The sequence below is a fragment of the Blennius ocellaris genome (genome assembly GCF_963422515.1).
Source record: "Blennius ocellaris genome assembly, chromosome: 3".
Taxonomy (NCBI): Eukaryota; Metazoa; Chordata; class Actinopteri; order Blenniiformes; family Blenniidae; genus Blennius; species Blennius ocellaris.
In genome coordinates, this window is record NC_137652.1 from 3,729,554 (window position 1) to 3,749,328 (window position 19,775).

Sequence of the window (19,775 nt, forward strand, 5' to 3'; positions counted from 1 at the left end):
AGGCATAATGAGGGGCTATGACAGAGGTAGATATAGATTTAGAGAGGTGGATGGACGGAGAGCCAAAGAGAGGTGGAGGTTATACGACCGCTCAGAAAAGATGGAGTCAGGGGGGGGGGGGGGGGGAGTGAAAAATGGAGGGAGGAGGAGGAGGAGAATGATCGGCGCTGAGGCAGAGGGACGGATGCAGCCGATAAATGAGCAACACGGAGAATAAAGATGGATGAGTGCAGATGGAGAAAAACAAATGTGAACCGGGGAGAAGAAGAAAGAAAAAAAAACTAAACAAATGAAAGCAGGATGGAGAAGGGGAGGGGGGAGGGGGGGAGCGGGGGTGACGAGAAGGGTGAACAAAGAAGGAAGGGACAAGGAGGAGGGGGGAGGTGGAGTCGGGGGATGGATGGAGAACAAGGGGAGGAGGAGTGGAAGTGGGGGAATGGTGGAGAAGCAGTCGGAGGAAGAAGAGGGTGAAAAAGAGGAGAAAGGTGTGACTGCAGAGGAGGAAATTGAAGAGGAGTGACGGAGGACGGCTGGACGGATAAAGAGGCAGTTTTCTGTCATAACAGGGGGATGGGGGAGGGGGGAAGGGGGGGGTGGGGGGGAGGGGGTAAATAGAGACCGCAGGACGGACGGATGTGTGCGGCGGATCTTCACCTCCGCTAACAGCCGAGTAATAACACCGAGCGCAGCTGTGAATAATTCACAGCCCCGAGTCGGAAATTCTCTCCAGGAAGCTCTTGAACGCCTCACGACGGTATCAACCTGCCCCCCCCCCCCCCCTCACGATGGCACCGACCTGTCCCCCCCCTCACAATGGTATCAACCTGCCCCCCTTCTGCACAGTACCAACCAGTTCCTCGATTCTCAACAGTACCAACCTGTCCCTTCCCTTCACAGAAGCACCAACCTGACCCCCCCTCACAACTGTACCAAAATGTCCCCCCCTCACAACTGTACCAACCTGTCCACCCCCTTTACAGAAGCACCAACCTGCCCCCCCCCAACCGTACCAACCTTTCCTCTCTTCAAAACGGTACCAACCTGACCCCCCTCACAACGGTACCAACCTGCCCCTCCCCCCTCTTCAACAGCACCAACGTGTCCCCCCTCACAACTGTACCAACCTCTTCATCACCTTCACAATGGTACTAACCTGTCCCTTCCCTTCACAGAAGTACCTACCTGCCCCCCCCCTTCAACAGTACCAACGTGTCCCCCCCTCACAACTGTACCAAAATGTCCCCCTTCACAACAGTACCAACCTGTCCCCCCCTCAACAGTACCAACCTGTCCCTTCCCTTCACAGAAGTACCCCCCCAACAGTACCAAGTTCCCCCCCCCCCCCAACAGTACCAACCTGTCCCCCCCTCAACAGTACCAACCTGTCCCTTGCCTTCACAGAAGTATCCCCCCCCCCCCCCCCCCCCAACAGTACCAACAGTACCAACCTGCCCCCCCCCTCACAGGTTGGTACTTCTGTGCCCCTGATTTATTTTACTCAAAAGTTTGATTGGGTAACTTCTTCTCCTTCTAAACTGCACGCCGGTCTGCAGTGAGGAAAGACGTTTAAAAACTAAACTGAATGAATCAAACGAAATTACCTGAGTTTTTGCTTTTTTTTTTTCATTGGTTTTCCAGTTTGTCTTGATTCTGAGCTGCTCCGGGTGCATCTCAACATTAAATAATGAAAAAACAAGTTATTACTACTTGTGACTTGGTTCCATAGTCATGGAGGGAGGTGTGGATGTCACCCCCACGGCCTCCAGAGGAAGCAGTATTTCCTCTAGTATATTCTATATCTGATTTCAGATATCATGACCTATGAAAGCTGGGCTGATAAATTAAAAGAAGTGACTGTTTCACGGCGTTCGTGTCGCCCGACCTCGTGAGGAGGGTCCTTCGTCTCGCCTCCCTTCCTGTGTGGACCGGAGTCTGCCTGTTGTGTCTTTAAGGTCTCCATGGCGACCGTTTCCAGGGTGATTCACCGTAGCACCTGGTACCTCTCGGGGTGGTGTACTCGTCTACTCGCCTCACTCACTTTGTGGCCACCAATGATCTCATTACTCCGCTCCCTCCCCCTCTTCCTCCTCTTCCTCTTCCTCCTCCTCTTCCTCCTCCTCCTCCTCCTCCTCCTCCCATCTTGTTGTCATGAGGGCGATGTGGCTTCTCCTCCTCTCGTCCCATCCTGCCGTCCCTGGATGTTTGCAGGTATTTTAGAAGATCCGCCAGATATTTTCACTGAACATGAATTCGGAATTGTTCTTTTTTATTATTATTATTATTAAAACACTTCCTATCAAATAGAAAATAGAAAATCCAGCTTTTTTTTTTTTTTTTGCTTGTCGTTGACACAAGCGTTTTCTCATCGTGAATTATTTTGGGGGTATTTTTGTTTCGGTCCCAATCCACCAAATTTTAGCATCATGCTTAGCAAATAGGATTGTTTTTTTGTTTGTTTTTTAATTAGCCCCCCCCCACACACACACACACCATCAGGCCTGCCTCTATTTTAAAGTGTTTTAACCACCTCCCGGATCAACACGGTCGTTTGTCCGTATGAATATCTGTTTCAAAAAAATAAGCAACAGCACCCACTAGTGGCACAGGATGAAAACTGCATCTTCTTCCGACTTTGTTTTAAGAACGTTGCTGTGTGAATTTTTCCGCAACTAAAGAAACTGCATATTCACTTGAAACATTGTGCAAACGAGGCCTCAGTTAATTTTTTATCAAACTGGTAACCCCTCCCCCCCACACACACACACACACACACGCACACACATAACAGCGAAATCTACACGATGTGTCAGCAATCCAGTAAAAAAGGTCACTCCGGGACGATCCAGACACAAGTGTTGCACATTAGTTTGGGCTATAAATACGACATTATTGTGAAGAATAAATTTAAAAAAATTCCTGCAGAAATAAAAGTGAATCAACCTTTTTTGGGTTGTTTTTTTTTTTGTGGAAATCACAGTTTAAAGAATTTCACGCTGCACACGTTCAAAGGAGCGTGAAGTGACATGCTGTCTGTGGGTGGCATCCCGTGTCCTCAGAGGAACCCCCCCCCATCTCCCACCCCCACCCCCCCTCCCCCAAACCCGGTTCAACGCCTCGCTCGTGCTGCAGGGATTCATTTACGGAAACGGATCGGCTCCTGCATGCCTGCATGCGTCTCGCAGCGTCCCTGCACGGCACCACGTCGGTTCAGCTCGGGTTACTGGATCATCCCGGGAAGCCCCGCTAACTCCCCCGCGCTGTGTTGTTTTGTTTTACGTGTATTCCACTTTGACATCTCCCCTCAAATTGTTACGTGTGTGAGCGTGCGGGGAGAAGAGTCGGAAATAGGCCAGTTTGGGTTTAGAGGCGCAGAGATGTTAGAGATTAAACAGACCTTCTCCAGCAGTTTAAATACAACCGTCCTCTGGGAATATGTGTGTGTGCGTGTGTGTGGCTGTACTTGTATTTAACATTTTTGGGATCTTTCAGACTTTCACACACATTATGAGGACTTTTCAAAAAAAGTGTCTCAACACGAAGAAGAACTTTGAAATGGCAACAGGTTTGACCGTTTAGTGTTCGATGGTTTGTTTATTTGTCACTCATCACAGTTTGACTACGAGCGCCGACGTTTCACGTCTGCAAATGTAAAGTCAATGCAAAAATCTTAATAAAAAAAAAAATAAAGAAAAATACATGGAGGCTTTTCTAAGTTGCTCCAGAGGGGTGGAGTTGTTGGCACTCTCATTTCACCAACTTTTTTCATGGAGTTTGCGTGAGTGGGCGTCCTCGTGGTTTCTTCCTACAATCTGAAACGCGAGTTTGAAGTTGATATGCGACGCCAAAATAAAAAAAAAAAATGAGCATATATTAATAAATAATTTTTGTCAGAACTCAAAACAGAGAAGGTGAAATGTTATTTTGAGACCCAGATAAATTAGCATAATTTACAAATGAACAAAATTACACCTATTTGATATCGTGAAAATGTTATTTAATGAAGTGTAAATAACGGAGATCCCAAAAATAAACACCACAGGTTACCCTTCTGTTTTTTTATCAACTTTTCAGCCAATGTAAAGAAAATTGCCTGGAGGTGATGTATGGTCCCCCTAAGGCATAGAAAACAGTGTGTGTGTGTGTGTGTGTGTGTCAAAGTGATGTCTTCTTTACCTTTGGCGCCATGGGGATGCTTTAATACTGTGAGGTCTGGCTCCACCATCTGCTGGGGTTAGTGTGTGTGTGTGTGTGTGTGTGTGTGTGTGTGTGTGTGTGTGTGTGTGTGTGTGTGTGTGTGTGTGTGTGTGTGTGTTGTGTGTGTGTGTGTGTGTGTGTGTGTGTGTGTGTGTGTGTGTGTGTGTGTGTGTGTGTGTGTGTGTGTGTGTGTGTGTGTGTGTGTGTGTGTGTGTGTGTGTGCGCACTGCATAACATGCATCCCATTAATGTTTTAACCAGCCGCTCTAATACTGTACAGCACATTTGGGTTTTTTTTAATCAGATACTTCATCAAGTGCTTTAGTCCTTGACTTTTGACATTTGCACATTAAACGCGTGTTTCAACACACGTGGTTGAATGTCTGTGTTTCTCACACGGTGATTTACCTCAATGGTGAAATCCTAACAAAGTGTAAAAATGTAAACTTGACCTGGATCCTTTTCATAACAGAGTTCAATGACCTATTTCACTTTTTGTATGACGCTTTAATACATCAGGGTTTGGTTGTTGATTCACCAGATTCTGCTAATGAAACATACCTTTGACCTTGTGGCCATCACTTGATTTTAAATTGAAAATGGAATTTCGTCGGGAAGTTTAAAATGTCGGATGAAAGTGACCCGTCTTATTCGGTCTTATTAGGTCTAATTAGGTCTTATTTGTGTTGATATGTGGACCAGCAAGCGAGCTACAAAGGTTTTTTGTGGATTTTCTAGCCTGAGATCTATATGTTTAGACGAGCAGATTCCACTTATTGAACACATTTAAACACTATAACTGGTCAACTTCAGAAATCAAGACGACATGGAGCACTTTATTTTTATTTTTTTATTAGTAGTAGTAGTAGTAATAATATTTATTGTTTTGTTTTATAAAATTTTGTAATGATTTTTATTAATATTATTGTTATTAGTATTATTTATTATTATTTTTAATAATTTAATATTTTTTTTATTTGTATTAGTTATCATTATTATTATTATCATCATCATCATCACCTCATTTCACCAATTTGAGATGATCTTGTCTTTTTGACTCGCCACATTAAAATACCCGTATATATCGACCGCATCTGGTCCGAAAGGCTTCGTCGCCGCTAACGTACGTCTGCAAAACGGCGTCTTAACAGCTGAACAATCGGCTGCAAACCACTTTAGAGGACTTTTTTGCGAGGAAGCGGACGAGAACGTGCAAACCTCCGCGCAGGAAAAGGCCTGAAAACCCGCCGTTCATAAAGACGCCATCAAGCCTCGGACAAGCAAACTGTCCGCAGACTGCCATAATTCAATCGTCCCATTCATTGGTTGGACGCCCAGAGCCCTTGAATTACGTCTCGGCTCCCAAATGCGCCTTTTGTGCGGCGAGAAACCAGTCGCGTTGGCCGGACCTCTCGGGCCGTCGCCGGAAGGGGGTCGGGAGTGCGAGGTCGACCTGAGAGTAGCCGCTCAAGGACGGCTGTGAAAGCGACCGGTGACCTTCAGCAGCAACACCAACGCCGCACCACAAAGCATCACCTGCTGCTACATGGCCGCCCGCTACCGCCACCGCTACCGCTACCGCCGCCGCCGCCTCGGCCTGATTGCAGCTGTTTGGTCTCTGTGAGGGTCTAATGAAGCATCTCCTCATCCATCCAGCCCTCAACTCTCTAACACCCCCCCCTCCCCCCCACCCCTCCCCCCACCTTCTCCTATACAAGTGGGTGACAGATGTGAGGCACTCTGGAGAGCGCACACACACACACACACACACACACACACTCACGTGTGTGTGTGGCACATCGTGCTGTTGTTTGCCTTTGCTGTTGCCGGCGTGTCTTCGTGCTTCCGACCGCGTGCGGCCATCTTTAATCTCACGGCCGCAGACGGACGGACGTTTAAAACGTGGTTAGAAACGGCGCCTGCGTATTCCTGCCGCACCGGTCATGGACGATGTCTCTCTCTCTCTCTTTCGCGCTCGCTTTCTCTCTCTCGCTCTCTTTCTCTCTCGCTCTCGCTCTTGCTTTCTCTCACTCTCTCTCTTTCTCTCTCTCTCGCTCTCTTTCTCTCGCTCTCTCTCTCTTTCTCTCACTCTCTCTCTCTCTTTCTCTCTCTCTCGCTCTCTCTCTCTCTCTCTCTCTCTCTTTCGCGCTCGCTTTCTCTCTCTCGCTCTCTTTCTCTCTCGCTCTCGCTCTTGCTTTCTCTCACTCTCTCTCTTTCTCTCTCTCTCGCTCTCTTTCTCTCGCTCTCTCTCTCTTTCTCTCTCTCTCGCTCTCTCTCTCTCTCTCTCTCTCTTCTCTCTCTCTCTCTCTCTTTCGCGCTCGCTTTCTCTCTCTCGCTCTCTTTCTCTCTCGCTCTCAGCTCTTGCTTTCTCTCACTCTCTCTCTTTCTCTCTCTTTCTCCTCGCTCTCTCTCTCTCTTTCTCTCACTCTCTCTCTCTTTCTCTCTCTCTCGCTCTCTCTCTCTCTCTCTCTCTCTCTCTCTCTCGCTCACATTTCCGCTCGCTTCACGTGTAATGTAATCACCTGGCTCTCCATGCCTCCTAACCCAATGAAGCTGACAGCGTCAGACACACACACACACACACACACACACACACACACACACACACACACACACACACACACACACACACCGTGATGATCGACCGGCAACACTTTCAACTCTCCTCCCTGTTCTCATCTTTTCGCGTCGACCCGGCCGAGTCCGACTGTTGTCATACTTCTACGCAAACTATGTAAGCATTCAGTAAATGATATCAACGCTCTGTTGAAAAACTTACGCCGCTCAAGTGTCGCACGGTTTTCTAGTTGTCTATTAGTCTGCTGGTTACCAGAGATTACAGGGAGCTTTTCAAAATAAGACCCAGTTTACGGGACGAAGGTTTCCGTCTGGTTTCATTTCAGAAAAGTTTTGTGTTTACACTGCAAACTTGTGAAAATGATGTCAGTTTCCACGGCAACGGAAGAAACATTGAAAACGATGTTGTTTTCATGCCGGGGCCACTAGAGGGCGCTGTTGTTTTGTTTTTAGAATTAAGCACACACACACACACACCTGCAGCAGAGAACACGGACATTCTGGTGGACAGACAAACCAAGTTGGACTGTCAAAATAAAAGCACCAAGTCCCAGGAGAACATGGAGTCGTGACACTCTGGAGGAAACATTGTTCTGATTGTCTCTACTGAGCATGTGCAGAACTACTAGTTACTACGACCGCGCTGACCAGGACCCGGCGTTTATATATATATATATAAATAAGCTCCTTCTTTATATATATATATATATATATATATATATAATATAGCTATCGGGTAAACGTACGCCATGATGATATTGTTTGAGGTAAATACAAGATTTTTGATTACGTGCTTTTGTTTGTGTTTGAGTTCTTCTAAATCCCGTAAACTTCTAAACTGTAACCGGGCTGTTAACTGGTTATTCTTGTCGTCACGCGTTCATCTCAAGTTTCCTACGAGGCCAAAGTCGCAGTTGTGTTTTATTTGTTTGTCTATTGGTCATTTTCTCTTGACGGTCACCCGGCGTGACGTTAAAAAAAACCCCGACAAATTTACAACCCGATTTATTTTGTTCCGGTTTTTCTACTGCGAACGACGACGACGTGAATGAATCGCATTTCTTTTATCAGAGGGGACATGTTGCTCGCGTTGATGTTTCAATACCGATCAAATGTTCGTATATTTTGCGTCCCTGATTGAAAGAAAAACAACAACAAAAAACCACCTGACGGCGAATCGAGTTCAGACGGATCCGACGGTTTGGTGAGACGAGGGTCAAAGTGTCTGTAATTTGTGTGAGTCTCCTCCTCGGCGGCCATAACCTGCTCCTCAGAGCGCCATCTGCTCCTCGCCACGGCAACTGTTGCCACGATACCTGCCCTCCTCTCCTCTCCTCTCCTCCTTCCTCTGGTTTCTTTTCTCTCTTTCTCTTCCCACTAAAAACGAGAGCGGCGCTCGATTCCTCCCCCCGTGTCGCTCCTCCTGCCCCCTTCGGCTCCTTTTCGCTCCTCGCCCAGCCTCTCTCCTCGCCGCTCCAATTAATTTAATTTGCTTTTTCATCCTGAAGAGGATACCTGCGTCCTCTCTCAGTGCGCTTTATTGGCGTGACATTCAATTCGTCGTATATTAGCCACGCTTGAGCAAAGTACTAATAACACCGAAATAATACCAATACGGCTGCTAATTCACTTGCTTTTCTTTCTTTTCTTTCTTTTTGTCGCCCCGTCTGTCACGTGTGTCTGTCCTTTATTTGGACGTCGTGCTTGAAGTGGAAGCGTCTCTCGCGCCGACGCCTCTTTAATCCGTCTCCCGCTCCTCGGCGGCGGCGGGCGGCGGCGGCGTGGACACGAGGAAGGAGGGAGTGAAGGAGGTGGAGGAGCTGTTTTGGAGAGAAGGGGAGAAGAAGAGGTAGAGCGAGTGAGGGGAGGGAGGGAGGAGGAGGAGAAGGGGGGGGGGGGGGGGGGGGGGGGGTGGATCGTAGATCAGAACCGTCATGATTGAGCCATCTGCTGAGAGGAGGCCGGCGAGACACACACACAATCACACACCGGCGGCGTTTGAAGATCGACACTGCCACCAGTTGGTGACGTGGTGGCACTGCACTTCTTCCTCCTCCTCCTCCTCCTCCTCCTCCTCCGCTGCCATCCAGGGCAGGAGGAAACGTGCCAGGCGGAGATGAGACGCGTAGCTCGCGAGCATCGATCAGTCTGGCCCGGCTGTCTGGTGAGCCGGTCTTAAGCAGCCCATTCTTGTTTGCTCCGCGGGGGCTTTTCCTGTTTTTGTGCTCTAATATATGAGCTTTATCTCCACCTAACTCCTTTCTAAGAAGAGCAGAGCCTCAACACGGATTATGAGGCTTTGGCTCTTTGGAAACATATTGAGTATGGCGCTACGTTTACAGACTCTCTCTACGCCAACGCCGTGATTCCGCCGCCGTAATCCCGCTTTTGCCGTTTCATTTTTTTTTTTCTTGCCCCGCAGTTAAATGTGATTTGTTGCACAGTCTCTTCCTGTGTGGGGAAGAGTGTTGCTGCATTTTTATATGTGCAAACACTCTCCTCTGCTCCCAGCACCCCCCCCTCCCCCCCTCCCACCCCCCCCCCCCCCACACACACACACAATTGCTGGCAGGCCTTAAACGATGTCCACTCTCGTTCAGCTGTCTAACCTTTAATAGATCCATAAACGCTCCGCTCCCATTGGCCGGAGCGGGCCATTTCATCCTATTAGAGATTAGCATACGGCTGAGTGGAGGAGGAAGTGCTCTTTATATGCTAATGAGGAGATAATATATGCGGCGAGGACAAACCAGTGCCCCACTGGGAGGACTCGGGGTGGCCCGGCGCTCGCAATCTTCAGCCGATTCTCTCTTTATCTGCTTTTTTTTTTTTTTCCCCTCGCTCTCGTTCACCGACCCCCGAGTCTTTGTGAGCCGAAACGCTTCCCCGCGCTTCACCGCAGGGTTGCGTCGAAGCCGTCAGCGAGGATCACGGCCACTTCCCCTCCACCTGACGTAGCTGTGTGGCACTTATTAAAACAATGTCACATGGAAAAGGAAGTTTTCAGCCCCTGAAGTATCTTTTTTTTAATGATAAACAGCAAGTTTAGACCATTTTTGTTTGGTTTTACACCTTGAACTTCACTAACGGGATTAAAATTGCCTTTCACAGGGATATTTCAACCATTTGAGAAGCACACTTGATTTTTTTTTTTTTTTTTGAAAGGTCGATCAGAACTCCCTCTTGTGGAAACACATTAGTTAGGTCCTGGAGCGTCCAATGTCCTGCACGTTATCAACGTCTCCGCTTTAACGCTAATGATCTGAACGAATGGGGCCTTATCAGGCTTCTGCAGATCTCCATGGTGACCGATTCATTTCAGTCGGGCACGTGCAAACCTGCAGACCACTGAGACGGCAAGTTTGCACCACTTCCAAGTGAAAATCCTCGTAGGGAGTCGTTCTGCACATGCTCAGTAGACGACAATAAGAACGCTTCCTCCAGCGTGTCGTGACTCCCGGTCCGTGATCTCCTGGGACTTGGTAGTTTTATTTTATTTTGCAAAAACAAACGACAGTGAAACCAACGTGAAACTACTTCATTTCCAAAACGTTTCCGTGAAAAAAGCAAAACTCCCAACACGAAAATGGAAAAAACAAAGATTCTGTCTGAAAGTCCTTGAGGTCTCACCATGAGCGCCGCAGATTCAACCGCAAAACAACCAATTTAACGGCTTCAGGCTTTTCCCGACACACAACCCAAAGGAAATTTTACAAAAGAAGAACCTCAAAGTCATTAAGAACTAATTTCACCCTCAAGAAAATCATGATAAAGTTTCAACTTTCACTCAATTAACTGCTGAACTCATGATGCAATAAACCTGTTGATTCCAACCAGCTTAAACTTGATTGTTGATTCTTCCAGCTTTTATCATATTGCGATAAAGTCTTAACGTCTTTTCTACACCAGTGCACTCAATTGTTTTTCTGCAACGTGCGAGTAGATTTATTTATTTTTTTTTATTTATTTAATAGGTCTTTTGTCTGCGTTCACTAACATTCACCACACCGTCGTCTGCATACGGTGAGACACATTTCTTTAAGCACAGCAGATACAGTGAAAAAAACACCGTCTGAAGGAGCTTGACTTTTGTCATCATTCTCTGACCCTTCGTCGTTTTTTTTCTCTGCATGCATGTGCAAGTTGTTTTTAATAAAATATTGCACCAACTAGTGGCCTGACATGTAAACTACAGGGTTTTCTGGAAGAATGTTATTGGGAAGATTTTCAAACTCTAAATGTGCAAATTGTTTTCAAATGGAAATGAAAAATTATGGACTTTCCAGTCAATCCACGTCGTTTAAATGTGGCCCGGGAAAAGTAACTCGTTGGCTTTGAGCAGAATCTGGAACTTTCTGGAAAAGTCTGAAAAAAAATCGTACGCATTGTTTACATCTGTTTATTAAATGCATCGCGTGCATTTTAAAGCTTGATGTGTTGAGGTCTTTGTTTTGCGAGTTCCCCAGTCGGGGGTCCAGACGGTTCGTCCGCTTTATAAGAAAATCAGAATCAAGCTCTTTGTGTGTTGGCGAGAGTTTCTTTTGCTGATCTGAGCACCAGATCTGCACTTTCGCCTCATAGTCGCGCGTTTGAAATCCAGACGAGGCCTTTCTGTGTGGAGTTTCCATGTTCCCTCTTCATTTCCTGTGATGGACTGGTGGTCATGAACCCGCCGTGGCCGTTAGCCGCTTTATCCCGGACTGGACGAGTCCAGCGGCGTGGAAGACGGAACAGCATCGTCTTGAACTTTGAATTCGGGGAGTGAAAATGCATTCGCGGATTCTTCCGTCTGTTGAGTTTTTCCCAGCGTCGACTGGACAGAAGTGAACGTTTGGAAATGATGAGGTGCTCATAACGGCTTCTTGCAGCTGCAGCATTACGAACAACGAGCGGTTTTATGACGTGACAGATTTGTGGGCCGTTCCTTGGCTGCGAGCCGTCGCCGGGCCGTTATTCAGTATTCCTGGAAATTGATTTTTGAATTTTTTTTTTTTTTTTTGTCGTTAGCTTGAGGAGAAAACGGCGAATCTTTTCTGGGTTTTTCATCCGGAGACTCCGACCCGCCGAAGGCGACGGCGCTGTACGCGATATTGCAGCTAACTCATGAACTCTCCTCCCCGTTTCTGCAGGAGCAAGGCGTCGTGGGGATGTCGCGGCCGCCCGGCGCCCTCCCGCCCCCTCACCCCGCCGGCGGCGTGGCCTCCGGGGTCGGGCCCAACCAGGGGTCGGGTCCGCCTCCGGGCTACGTGGGCAACCAGCAGCAGGCGGCCATGATGAAGCAGATGATGGCGCTGGAGCAGGAGAAGCGGGTGCAGATGCACATGATGGAGCAGCAGAAGCAGCAGCTGTTCCGGGAGCAGCGGCAGCAGCAGCAGCTCCTGGCGGAGCAGGTGAGACGCCGCGGCGACCTGCTTCGGGTGTCCATTTCACACGACGGGCGGTACTTGGCCGTCGCCGTGGTTTCACGGCAAAAAAACAAACAACAGCACCAGCTAGTGGACCAACATGAAAACTACACCATTTTTCAAAACGTGAAACTTGACGCGTTTTCACTCTTGAGCATGTGACCGGGTCTTAAGGAGGCGAGTTCGGCCTCCGGGTGGCGTTTTGTTAAAATGATCATTGACGTGCGCCTTGTTTGCTGTTACAGACGCGTATATTCGTCTGTGCGGCTCATCCTCCCTTCTTCTTCCTTTACTGTTGTCTTGTCGTATGTATAATTACCCTCAACCAGCCCCCTCTTCACTTCTTCCTTTTCATCTCTGCCGTGTGTGTGTGTGTGCGTGTGCGTGTGTGTGTGTGCGTGCACGCCGCCTGCTGTGATAATGTGGTGTTTTCTTTTCATTTCTCTCCCTGTGAGGGAGCGGAGCGTTAAAGAGTTCTGAACTCTGAAGTCGCCACCCGCCGCGTCGCTTTTAATTGGATGCGCAAAAAACATACAGAGTCGCGCAAATATAAGGTGTGTGGAAGGAACCCCGTCCTGCTGGGGTTCAGTCCGCCTTGTTAACTGGATATCATACCGTCATTTAAATGAGCAACCTATCCAGCAACAAGTTTTTTTTTTTTTTTTTTTCGTACTGCAAAGTCCCAGGCCGCTTATTAACAACTACACCTTTTTTGCGTCTCAACATTAAACGATTGGTACCTGAACGCCTCTCTGGCCGTGACGGAGCATCGGAGACGCCCGTGGCTTGACGCTGCTCGCTCGTCGTTCCATTTTAAAATTAAAGAGCGTCGTGCAGGCAGACGCTTTCTCACACAGAAAACTCTCCGTCGTGTACGACAGCCTGTCCAGCGTCGGCTGCGCCCAACATCTGTCCCCACTGCGCCCCGACATCTGTCCCCACTGCGCCCCGACATCTGTCCCACCTCGCCGGAGCCGCCGCCGATCTCTGCCAGGTCCAGTGGCTTTTACCCGGCGTTCACCAACATCTGGGCCATTGTTTAAAAGAGAGCTCTCACACTGTGACTGAACCGGTGTGTGTGTGTCTCTGCTATCCATAAAACATCTGCTTGCACCGTGTCAAACATCTGCTTAACTTCAACTGTACCCGACATGTTTCCTGCCGGCGTTGATCTCCACCGTCTTCACTCTGCCGAGCGTCCGGCCGACGTTTACAGTGCCGGCGTCATCAAACGGGCTTCGCCTTCGTGTTCACAACATCTGTAGCCATTGTTCACAAGAGCGTTCGACCTGAACATCTGTGTCCCGTGCCAAACATGTGGTTTGTTCAGGCTTTACTTGCCTGCCCTCTCCACTGCGCCGCACATGCTGTACCAACATCTGCTTCTACTGTACAAAACGTCTGTCGTTGGTTAAACATCTGTTTCTGTCAACCGAACATCTGTCCGAACGGGTTGCACCAACATCTGTTTGTTCTGAATATGGACGTCTAAAGTGTCTCGTGTCGGTTCCGCCAAACATCTGTCCAACGTCCATTGTGAGAAACATCTCGGTCAGCCTTAGCCAAACATCTGTACCGACGTGTTTCCCGCCTCAGACTGCAGGCGTCGATCCGTACGGGGCCGAATCTGCCTCACGTTAACGACGGCAACATCTGTCTGTTCCACCAGACATCTGGTTAGCTTCCCTTTACTTGTCTGTCTGCGTGATGTCGAACATCTGTCCGTTGTACCGAACATTCATCAATCTTTACACTCCCCACATCTGTCTCTACTGTACAAAACATCTGTCTTTGCGTGGGTGCAGTCACATCTGTTTCTGTCCATTTAAACATCTGTTTTTCTTTCTTCGCGCCCAAAAACGTCTGTCTGCCTTTTGTCGTCCGGACGTCCAAGAGGTTTTGCTCGTCACTAAAATCAACCCTCGCTGCTCCGTACCAACATCTGTTTCTTCAGCTGAATAACACTCGACCGTCTGAACATCTGTATGAGCTACGCTTAACATCTGTTTGACCATGTTGTTACCGACACCGGTACCTTGGCCGAGAACTTTCACTTTAGCGTGGGTTGTTATGCTTTTTTGAGCCGAGGCACACTTTTGTCTTTGGAAAAATCTGGAGGCACACCACCACCACCACCCGAAAATGTTAACATGTGAAACTCTGTAGCCTCTATTAATATAAAGTCTTTCTCATCAAAGTTTTGTCAACAGGAATCAAATAAATACAGAAAAAAAAAGTATTTCCCAATTTCTTTTTTTTTTAAATTGTGACTCCCTCAGTGTGAAACCTGGACCTGATGGATGAAGAGCTGAGATCCTGGTTCACATTCTTCCTTTTCAAAAACTCCTCCATCACTGTCACTGACACAGTACTTTGATACAAGATGGTAGCAGGAGGTGGAGATTAACCACACTGACGTCTGTCACTTTACATTTCACCGGCAAAGTTCTGTGCTGCCCTCTAGTGGCCAAGAGTATTTAGACATGATTACTCTGCAACACACTGTCGGCTGTGAGAGCAAATGTTTTTTTAGAAAAAATGTGAAATTGGATCATTTTCCACGACACACCTGACTAGATCTCACGGAAACACCAGTGTGCTGCGCCACAGTGGTTGAAAAACACTGATCTATATATGGTGTGACACTGTTTGTCCGTCTGTCCGCAGCTCCAGCAGCAGCAGCAGCAACAGCAGCAGCAGCAGCAGCAGCAGCAGCAGCACCTCCCCAGGCAGCTGGGCCAGGGCCAGAGGAATCCATACCCCCAAGTCAATCAGTACCAAGGTGAGTCCGGCTAACGCACGCGTTCACCTCAGCACGGGCGGCGGAGCTCCCGACGTATGCGCCGCTACAAGGGTGGTCTCAACCCCAATTGATTTTCTAATAATTCAAAGGCAAGACCTGACTGATCGCTCGCTCTTTGTATCGATGGCCACATTAGGAAATTGATTTTGTTTGTTTGTTTTGGTTGTTGTTTTTTGTGAATCTGCAGTCGGAGCTTTTGTGTAAAATCCAAAATGATTAAGAGTTCCATGGCAGTGCTTGATCTGCAATAAGTGACGCATGTTGAACATCGACCAGCCACAACGTGACGACCACTGACAGGCCTACCTCTTCTTTCTCGCCCTGGTCGGAGCGGAGGTGGGCCGTCGTACCCCCGGAGGGTCGCAGAGCGGCTCATCGTCGGCCTCTTTGCTGAGCGTCATTTAAAGACCTGCGGGACTGTGGCGCTCCTCGGCCCGAGGGGGGAGGAAACATGTGTGGCGCCAAATCGGACCTGTATCTGAGGTCTTTCAATGCGACCGCTGTCTGAACGGCCAAGTCGCATGTATGCGACGTCCATGTCATCAATAATAATAATTAATCCAATTTATTTTATTAAGACACTTCACATACACATCATAAAAGTCAGCAAGCGTAGAAATGGAGGAGTATCGTTGACTCGGAAGGATTCAGCACCGCCAAGAAATGTAAGGAAGACGATGGAAGAAAGGGACACGGTAGACGGGATTGACCTTTAAAAAGACGATCGGGTTTTGTGTCTGGGAATCTCCGTGTATATCTACGTAGGCGACGCTGTGGGACGTGCTGGACGACCGGGTCCGACCGGCGGTGGGTCTCGCCTCACATTTTCCGGGACTCGAAGCGTCAGCCGCCGACACGTTGGCGCCGGATGCAGCGTCGCACCTTCAGAGGAGTTCGCGGTTCTTTTGTCAACCAAACGAGAACCTCCTCGTTATTCGGAAGGTGATCGGGACGTCGTGTCTCACCGGTGTCCCATGGTGGAGTGCCCGAGACACGTGGGCAGGTCGGCTGGTGTCACGCGAACGTACAGACCCCGACGCAAAGCGCAGGCGGAACCGAACCCTGCGACTGAAACCGTCGTCTTTGTCCGTCTCCGTCAGACACATCAGTCGGTGCTCAGAAGCTCTTCAGCCTCCTTCTTTCTCTCTTTCGTCTCTCCGAAGAGGGAGGGGAGAAAAAAAAAATAAAAAAAATCCTGCTCTGCCTGTTACCACGGCAACTTGTCTGTCCTGGATCCCCCAGAGTTCCGGTGAAGTCAGAGATGGATGAGAGGAAGAGGAAGAGGAGGAGGAGGAGGAGGAGGAGGGAGGAATAGGTAGATGGTCTGGCTGGTGGAAGGAGGAGAGGCAGGGAAGAGGGAAAAGACGAGTGGGTGAGAGGAAGATGGCGAGCGGAGAAAATGTTGAGAGGGAGGAGGAGAGGGGAGTCGGAAGCCATTTATAGCCATCAGAGTCTGTCTGGGAGGCGAAGAGAGGAGGAAGAGGAGCTTTCAGCAGGAGACGCTGGCCCAGAAATATACCTGTGAGTTCAGCTGTCCTGCAGCGCTCCAGTGATTTAACCACTGTTCACACTTTCAGTCCCGATCCTTCCATCCGTCTTCTTTAGCATTTAATCGGATCCAGGGTCCTGAGGCACTGGAGCCGAGCCGAGCCGGGCTGGGCCGGGCCGGGCCGGTCCCGGCTCACTGAGTGAAAGCGGAATTCACAAGGGGCATCAGTCATCCCTCCGTCACAACACAAAAACCTGAAACAATGCAAAAATCCCGACGCCCTCGAAGCAGCAGAGGTCGAACTGGTTTTAGTTGTATCGGTTTCACAAAATCTATTACAACAACCCCTAGTGGGCAAATCGGGAACTGCAGTTATCGTGTTTGCACTATTCCTGCTCTCTGAACTGAAACTTCCACATGTGAGTTTCAGGCCATGTTGCAGCTTGCTTGGAAACGTTTGATCTCAAAATGTATAAATAAATAAATCTGCAAGCAAACCAAGACCCGCTTTTAAAATAACTCGGTCCACACTAATTCCGCAACCCGAGTTAATTCCAAACGCGACGACGCTCCCGTCGCCCTCCTGGTTATTTGTGGAAACCAATTCACGGCTCTCTTGCGGTGTTACGTTACCTGGACGTCGGGAATCTGTGCGATGGAGTTCTCCTCTGCCGCGTTTGCAGCGCGAGGTGAGGGATTAGTGAAACCATGTCAGAAGTGGATTTATTAGAGGATTTAGAGCCGTTTCCACACTAACAGATCCCCGCCGCTCGGCTGCCGCTGCAGCTCGTCGAGAAGCGAGACGCTGCTGCTCCGGCGTGTTCGGGTTTATTTCAGCGTGGAAGGAGAGTTGAACCATAATCGGAACGGGAAGCTTTTCCTTTCTTTAGTGAACAGGTTGTCGTGGAACATAAATCTTCCCCCCCGTCTCTCTTTTGTGCTCGTCGTCGTTTTTTTGTTTTTTTACTGGATCTGCGGTTCCTTTCCTCTTCTTCCCTTCTCGTTTTTTTTTTTCAACCCGTCTGCTTCTCTGCTCCTCAGGTCCTCCTCAGGATCTGGCGTCCAGGAGTCAAGCTCTCCAGAACATCCGGGCGACGCGCCTCCTCCAGCAGCAGCAGAGCCAGCAGCAGCAGATGGTCCAGATGGGTTCGGTCCAGGGCCAGGGGGGCTCCGTGGGCCCCCCGAGCGACATGGGGCTCCCGTACGGCGGCCAGGGGTCCGGCCAGGGCTCCCTGTACGGACTCAACCCTTCCATGAGCCAAATGATCCACCAGCAGCAGCACCAGAGCCAAAGCGTTCAAGCCTCCATGGGTCTTCCACCGCAGCACAACCCGGCCGCCGGGCCCCCCCGGCAGGCGGGGGCCGGCCCTGGGGTTGGGGGGATGCCCGGCGGCCCCGGGGGTGGCGGGGCCGGAGGATACGGAGGCCAGGGGATGTTAATGAACTCCATGACCCAGCAGCCCCTCAAAGGCCCCCCCAATGCCAAAGCCCAAGCCCAGAGACTGCAGAGCATGCTGGGAGGAGGCGGGGGCGGCGGGGGCATGGCGGGGGGCGGCTGGCCACAGCAGCAGGGACAGGGTCTGCAGGCCATGGGGGGAGGGGTCGGAAGGACTACAGGCGGAGGGGGAGGAGACATGGTGGGGTTCGGCTCCGCCCCCGGGTACGGGATGCCGCCCGGTCAGCCCCCCCGCATCGCCAAGCAACACTTTCAGGGCCCCGGACCGGGGATGAGCCAGGGGATGGACCCCAGGGTGGGCAACCCAGCCGCGGGGATGGGGGGCCCAATGATGGGCCCCCACATGGGGGGTCAGCCCAGGACCAACCAGCCCCGGCCCATGGTCATGAACCAGGGGATGGGCCAGGGGGTGATGGGCCAGGGGATGGCGGGGATGGGGGGCTTCGGCCCCGGGCCCGGGGGGCCGGGGATTGGGGCCGGGGGCGGTGGCGGCGGGCCCTACGGCCCGGGGGGAGTCGGGGTCGGGGGTCAGCCGCAGGGCTACCAGAGGACAGCCAATCAGGACATGTCATCCTACGGATATGGGGGCGGGCCCTCAGCTGGCGGAGCCTTCGGATTGGGCGACGGCTCGGGGGCGGAGCTGGACTCCAGCGACGGCTGGATGGAGGAGTTTTTCCCGAGCCAATAGCCGACGGGGAAAAGTTTTTACTGGACGAACGGAAGTCGGGACAAATCCTGAGGGAGTGAAGCGAGGAGGGCGCGACGCGGACCGGCATGTTTTGGTTTTATAAAACATGAGCGAGGTTATAACTGAGTTCTTGTGTTCTCGTTTTGTGTGTGCGTGTGTGTGCGCGTGTGTGTGTGTGTGTGTGTGTGTGTGTGTGTGTGTGTGTGTGTGTGTGTGTGTGTGTGATGGAGAGAGTTATCATTATGTCTTGTGCATATTAATGAAAATCCAATATAGAGATTAAGAGGTGTGCTTCATTTGTTTTCCCTTTTTTCTCCGCGGGATGATGTTTTTGTTTTGTTTTTTGTTTAACCCTCCCCCCCCCCCTCATGTTCCAGCGTTTGAAAAGCGAACCTCATTCACACGGCGGCCTCCGCCAGCAGCCCGATCGAGAGAAACAAGCAGAGCGACAGAAGGGGGTGGAGGTGGAGGGGTGGTGGAGGTGGGGGGTGGGGGGGGGAGGGGGGGGGGGGGAGGACTCGTTCTCAAGACAGCAATTTATTTGCGGTTGTGTGTTTGTGCCACCCAGCTCCAGCTTCACATCTCTCAACTTGTGTGTGTGTGTGTGTGTGAGGAGCTGAAGGGAGGAGAAAGCACTCTCAACGCTCCCATTTCCTCACTTAGTGCGCACACACACACACACACACACACACACACACACACACACACACACACACACACACACACACACACACACACACACACACACACACTGTCTCTTCACTTGATCTCTCCCCTCCCTGTTTAAATTGAGCACATCACACCAGAACAAACGATGTTCCTCCGTCGTGCCACGCGAGCGACGCTGCCCTCTAGTGCCGCCGCTCAGCAACAAATCCAGGCGGCTTCTTCTTCTTCTTCTTCTTCTTCCTCTTCTTCCTTTTTTTTTTTTTTTTTTTTTTTAGCGAGCGTAGCTTCATTTCCTGTGTTGTGTCGCCGTGGATGACGGGTGTGCATGTTGGAGGAAGACAATGGGAGTGAAAAGCAGAGGAAAGGCGGGGGGGGGAGAGGGGAGGGAATAGGCAGCTAAAAGCAAGCATTCAAAACACACACACACATACACACACACACACACACAGAGAAAACAAGCATGAGCCCGGGAGGATGTGCGGATGTGCGCGAGG

At 50.0% G+C, this 19,775-nt stretch overlaps 1 protein-coding gene across 1 annotated transcript in view; it reads left to right on the forward strand.

Annotated features, from left to right (window-relative positions):
- maml3 (mastermind-like transcriptional coactivator 3) overlaps positions 1-18,612 on the forward strand; it is a gene marked incomplete at its 3' end in the record, with an annotated part of 107,438 nt that extends 88,826 nt beyond the window's left edge. The window contains exons 4-6 of the mRNA XM_080520741.1: positions 11,901-12,161; positions 14,862-14,958; positions 17,510-18,612. Coding sequence (XP_080376867.1) covers positions 11,901-12,161; positions 14,862-14,958; positions 17,510-18,612 — 1,461 coding nt within the window. The remainder of the gene's footprint in view (positions 1-11,900; positions 12,162-14,861; positions 14,959-17,509) is intronic.
- Positions 18,613-19,775: the final 1,163 nt, after the last annotated feature.